The sequence below is a fragment of the Ixodes scapularis genome, unplaced genomic scaffold (genome assembly GCF_016920785.2).
Source record: "Ixodes scapularis isolate PalLabHiFi unplaced genomic scaffold, ASM1692078v2 PGA_scaffold10__122_contigs__length_95168666, whole genome shotgun sequence".
Lineage (NCBI taxonomy): Eukaryota > Metazoa > Arthropoda > Arachnida > Ixodida > Ixodidae > Ixodes > Ixodes scapularis.
In genome coordinates, this window is record NW_024609836.1 from 17912890 (window position 1) to 17919006 (window position 6117).

The window sequence follows — 6117 nt, forward strand, 5'->3', positions numbered from 1 at the left end:
TTAGAGCACCTTCTGGAGCAGCTAAAAGTGCAGTTGGGGGCAGCAAAGGGAACTTCTGGAGCATAAGCACACACTTTATTTTCATTCCTAGCTCCGCGAATATTATATGGTAAGATTCACGTATTGGCCTGTCCATCAAAAGACGCCGTCTACTTCGCCTTCCCTTTTCCGTGCAACCTTTTGTTTGGGTAAATCGTACGGCAGGTTTGGTTCCCTCAAACACAGAACTATACTCCACTCACCCTTAACCCTTTCCCTACCATAAACGACCTGGGTTCGTCCACGCTGTTTGTACCGCTCCCCCCGAAGACGAGCTGGGCTCGTCCACGGTTATTCGGGCTCCAATACGCTACCATGGACGAACTGGGCTAGTCCACGTGTTTCTAGTGAGCTTTGCCGTGGATAGATGGCACTTCACGGAAAATAAAAACCGGGTAAATTTCTGAATTTGGCAGAAAATTGTTCCAACACAGGCAACAGGGAATTTAAAAATGGTGGCGTCAACTTCTGGTCGCTGCGTTTGTAGTGACGATCTTGCCTCAAAATTGGGACGAAAAGAAAGATATTGTGACGTCTCTTTAGATTCAGAAGATGAGGAAATGAGTCTTTCATCGAACAGTGAGAGTGATGCAACCGAGTTATTGGATTTTAGCTCAGATGACTCTGATTTCGAGGAAAACATTGTATCGGAGTGTCGGCATTGGACTAGAATCAATGTAGAAAATTCCCCTCCAGCCCCTCGACGTTCTGCGTTCAGTTCGCGCGCAAGGTGATGTGAACTGTCTGCAGTACTGCTACGCCCGGCCTGAACATCCATGTGCAAGGCGATGTGAACTGTCTGCTGTAATGCAGTGAAGCAGAACTTTAGTCCCTTTTTCTTTTGCAGTGTGCTCAAAGACTTCTCATATAATAAATATTTTGGCGTTTGTTTTTGGCCTTTGTATTGCATATTAAATTTATAGGACACCTAAAAGAATTCAATATTTTCAAATAGTTTTTTGTTTTTTTTCAAACTTTTTGCGGTAGGCAAAGGGTTAAGCTGAGACTAGAAACTCTGCCTTCAGCGAGAGCACTCTAGTTCCTGCGGTGCTTTGGTTGCGCGAGCCTGCATGTTCACACCTGTGTTAGCAAGGGCAGAAAGCTTGCATTGAAGGTGGAGCGTATAGTCTCAGCTTAAGGGTGAATGGAGTTGTATAGCTGCTGCGTGTAGAAGTAACAGACGCAACAAAAATATACTGATGAAGGACGGAATGAACTGCTGTGGATGGTTATTTTAGGTATGGAGCCAAAGGTAAGCCGAATAGTGTATTGCATGGAAATAATGTTAGAACAGAATAATATTGAGCACCTAAGTTGATATTTCATTCAACTCCTTTAGGCTATAATCAAACTGCAATAATTAAATCAAATAAAAACAAAGCTTTTGTAATTGATTTATTAACATCAATTACAATTTTTATATAGAACTTCATAAAAACAAAAATCGCTATGTGTATGATGAATGAGCCCTAGAAACAATCCAAAACAATCCAAGTTTTCATTCTCCACTCTAATTAATGTACTTCTAATTTACTCGGATCATTGTGCCATCGCAAAGATGGGACCTAGGTAAAGGTGACAAGTAAATAAAAGAGTTGTCATAAAGAGTATAGGTTTATAGAGCCGTCCATGTATATCTTCCCACAATACGTAAGTACTCTCACTAAATCTCAAGTTAAAAAAATATTGTATGAATATTGCAGTCTATCATACATATACTAGCCACAGTCTTATTTGGTACTTCTTATTGCAAGGTAGAGTTAATTGTTACATCAGCGCTTACCAAGTTATTTTTTTAGTATATACCCAACACTTTTGTGTGCAACGTCTTGCTCTGGAGAAGTGCTTTCCCCTTAGCACACGGATGCGCTGCGGCGAAGCAAGATATGCAAAATTGCGATGCCTACTCCGCATTTCTCGCTTTAGTGCGGTGCACCAGTGCACGGTGAGAAGCACACTCAACGAAGCCACCTCACTTACCAGAACAAAGAACATGAGCAATATTGCGACTTCGGAGTACTGTCGGTGTTTGATTAGGTATCAAATCGAGTAGCACGTCGCTTAAGGCGATAATCCAAAGTTCTGAAAATTTGGACAAGCCTTAACGATCCGGTTGTGTAGCGGGGCCTCAGCTAGTATACTTCGAGTTAATAAAGTGAAAATCATGTAGGTGCAAATTCATCACTTTTTGGCGAAATGTAGCAGAATGTATCACGGTAAGCACTTTGGCGCAAATGGCGCAGCAATCACATCACTGCGATTGTGGTGGAGGAGCTTATGACACTTCTCCCTCTCCTCACATTCAAATTGGAGGAGTGTAAAGGACAAAAGTCAGTAGATCATTGCCTTCAGCGAATGACACCAGCCTGGTTTTCAACAAGGTAGATGAAAGAGGTAGAAGAGAATATTAAATTATGACAAGCAAAAAGTTAATGTTTTCAAGTTTTCAGGTGTACACCCCCGCCTTTAGTCTGTAGTGTTTTCAGAAAGGTTCGAAAGTAAATCGCATTCCCCAACTTTTGGTGAACGATGATGAAAGCTTGTCTGTATGAAAAAGGACACTATCTTCTTTGGACAAAGTCCTGCAGATTTGTGAGAAACATAAGGTGGGCAAACCTTACCCATCGTTCACTAGTCCAATGCTTGCAATTTGACTGCTCTGCCCACATCTACGAAACTACAGTAAAGACGCAGGCGAGCTGGTGACGAATCATAGTAGAAAAACCCAGAGACAAGGAGCTAAAAAGGACAAGAACAACACTGTCTCAGAACCAGCACAACAATGATTCAATTTGACATAGTCTTCCTTCTTCTCTTCACAAATCACGAGCATAACCCCTAGTCATCTGTGACGGTGCTGTTCTTGTGCTTTTTAGCTCCTTGTCTCCGGGTTTTTCTACTATGATCTACGAAACATTATATTGGCAACTCAGCCAGACTGCATTGACCCCAACAGTTGTCAGACGCAGTGTCTGTTGGTGTCGCCGAGAAATCGCAGGGCTCTCAGCATGTTCTGGAAGTCTACGGCCAGAGTTTGGCAGTGAAACGTGAACATACGAAAAGATTTGTAATCTCTGACCCGTCAAGATCTGCACACGTGGCACTTCACAAACGTATAAAGAGTCTCCCCACAAGACAGTATTGTTTGCCTGCGCCAACGTGCTAGGTCGCCACATCCCAGAACATAGTTTACAACTACAAAAAAATAGAGACATTCACACGATGTTGACATGCCTTCTTCGGCTGAGGCGTGCCATGCATGCACAGGCATTGCCGAATGAAATGACTTAGTAAAAATAGGCAATTGAGTAATTAATTTGAACGCATTCGCTGTGGCGACTCTTGCGTAAGACAAGCGAGTGACGTGGTTTTTCTGTCCGCAGCTGCTGGTGGTGGTGCTGTTCTTCCTGGTCCCGGCGGCCATCTTCTCCTCCCTGGAGCCTGAGTGGGACTATGTGGACTCGCTGTACTACTGCTTCATCTCGCTCACCACCATCGGCCTCGGCGACTACACGCCGGGCGACAGCTACGACCAGCCCTACAGGCCCCTCTACAAGGTGGCCGTCGTCGGTGGGTACAGTTGCACTCTTGAACAATGGTTATAGGAAAGACACTGGACGCTGAGAATGCAGACCGAAATGCACCTCGTGCCCCGAGGAGTCAGCGTACCACAGCCCAACATGCACTCATTGTTCTAAATGTACTTGCTTCACTGCACTAAATGCAGTGAAGACTCCATTCACTGCAAGTTGGGTGCCACTATCGTGCATGTGTACTGTACAGGGCCGTGAAAGGTATACTGATGCAATCTGTGCAAATGGCGAGTCATTCGGCCAGGGAGACATAATATATACAGACATGCTGTTTACGAACGAGTCGGCATTTGCCCGCACCGGCTGTGGGCGAATGCCGACTTGTTCGTCAGGGCCGTGTGTTGATGCATTGGACGTTAATCGTCGCATTAAGTCGAATAATTAACAAAATTTTGTTAATTAACTTTTTAATTGGCGAGAATAAATGTATGGTCCCAATTAAAAACCTGCAGAGCATCACTGAAAACCCCCAAAGTAGTAGGTTTTAGAGATACCTGAAGCACTTGGGAAGCACCGGGGTGGGCTAAAGTTATCACTTGTGCAACAGGCGCAAGGCTGGCATTGCAAAAGCGCGAACAATAATCCGATCCGCATATTTTGCATCACCAGCTTTGCTTCCATCACAATTAATGCATAGAGATTAAATTTTTTTTCTACTCCTTTTAATGACTAGCACTATATGCCGTTAATCTCGTTAATTTTAAGCGAGGGTTTTAAAAGTTGACCCTCCTGGGTTGTGTCCTCTGTCTACGAGCGACTAACATGCATGTACAAAAGCCCATTGAAGCAGCATGCAGCAGAGAAGCGTCATCTGCTTCCCTGTGCGGGACCACAGTGCCTCCTGTTGTCATTTATGTGAAGCGGGCACAATGTAGCAAGGCATGCAAAAGTGAGCAATTAAGGAGTTTCGAAGTACAACTATCACAACAATCTCGTTCAATATCCCACCCAGAGAAATAACTGTGTATTTACCCTCAGGATCATAAAAAAAACTACAGCAGCAAATGGTACCTACAAGGGCAGAAAATCGCACAAAGCAAATGAATGTATACGGTTATGGTACCTCTAATTATAGAAGGAAAAAGCAGCTTTGGAGGTAACTGTCAAATAAAGAATTCCATCTGGGAGGAAACTCTAAGCAGGGGTCTCCAAACTTTTTCGCTAAGGGGCTGGATCAGAGATTTGTCATTGTCTCAAGTGTCGGAAAAAAAATAAGTAAATATAAACGAGAAAAAACTAAATAATAAAAGCTAAGTAAACAATTATTAAATAAAAAATTGAAAGTTAGACTAAAATTTAAAAAAATAACAAAGGATGTAAAGTGTATGAATACATCTACTTCATTTTTAAATCCAATGTTTAGCTAAAAACTAGGAGATTACACTATAATGCGGACCCAGAAAACTTTACAGGCATAAATCACAGTGCGTAGGAACTTTGGCATGTTCCAACAGGACAGAAAGCAATGAGAATGATAGAACTGATACTGACAATATGCAATGGATAGTACAAAGGACACTAAGCACAATATAAATGGGAACCAACAAGAATTTTAAAGTAGGAAGTTACACAGATATGAAACAGGGACTGAGAATGGTGATGCTGGTGAGGACAATGTAAAGCGAATAAAATGATGAGAGGACATGCCTTATAATATCGTTTCCCCTCATTTTTTTTTTTTTTTTTGGCAGGGCTGGGCAGTATTGCCATGCAAATGCATCACAATAGTATATTAAAGATGCTTTCGAGTATCTGCATCTCTGTATCGAGATATTTTTGAAAGATGTATTTGTATTTTAGTAGCGTACAAGCGATGTATCGCTTGTATCGCATTACTCTGCCAGGCTTGGGGACCTCGTTACATTGGCTGCCAAAAATTAACTGTCGGTTTTCTATGATAAGCTTAACACCACCTCTTCAGTACAAGGGGTCCCAGAATTTGTAATACGTGAATAGATGAAAAGTTTGAGGTAAGGGGAAGTGCATAAACTGACATAAACTGGAGGAATACAAGCCCTGCCATTTGCATTCACCACAAACTGCACCCTCTGTACCTACCACTGTTCAGGAAAAATTTCATTAATATATCTGTATCTGCAATCTGGAATACTTTTTTTTGTTTTTGCGGAAATATCTCAGGAATATCCCATTGCATAAATGACAAATGTTTCTCAGTATCTGTAGCTTGGATCTAAAATACATTTCAGTATTTGTATTCTGGGATACTTTTTGGAGTATCTCTGCTCGGCCGCGTTTTCTAGTATCTTCATTTACGTGGTTGGCGCATGTCGTAGCAGCATTTCTTTCCGTACGCTCATTTTTACGCCACTAGCACCGAGCCTGCTGAAGCGGGCTGCGGGCCGGTTTCAATTTAAAGGATCGCGGCCTGCCGCAGGCCAGTCGGAAGACCACCGTAGGCAGGGTTCGAAGACCCCTGCCCTAGATCATAAAAAGAACACCAAATTCACATAGGGTAATCTGCTTT

At 42.6% G+C, this 6117-nt stretch overlaps 1 protein-coding gene across 1 annotated transcript in view; it reads left to right on the forward strand.

Annotated features, from left to right (window-relative positions):
* LOC8051903 (potassium channel subfamily K member 1) overlaps positions 1–6117 on the forward strand; it is a 64232-nt gene that overhangs the window by 54899 nt on the left and 3216 nt on the right. Inside the window, exon 4 of the mRNA XM_040502259.2 lies at positions 3423–3609. Coding sequence (XP_040358193.2) covers positions 3423–3609 — 187 coding nt within the window. The remainder of the gene's footprint in view (positions 1–3422; positions 3610–6117) is intronic.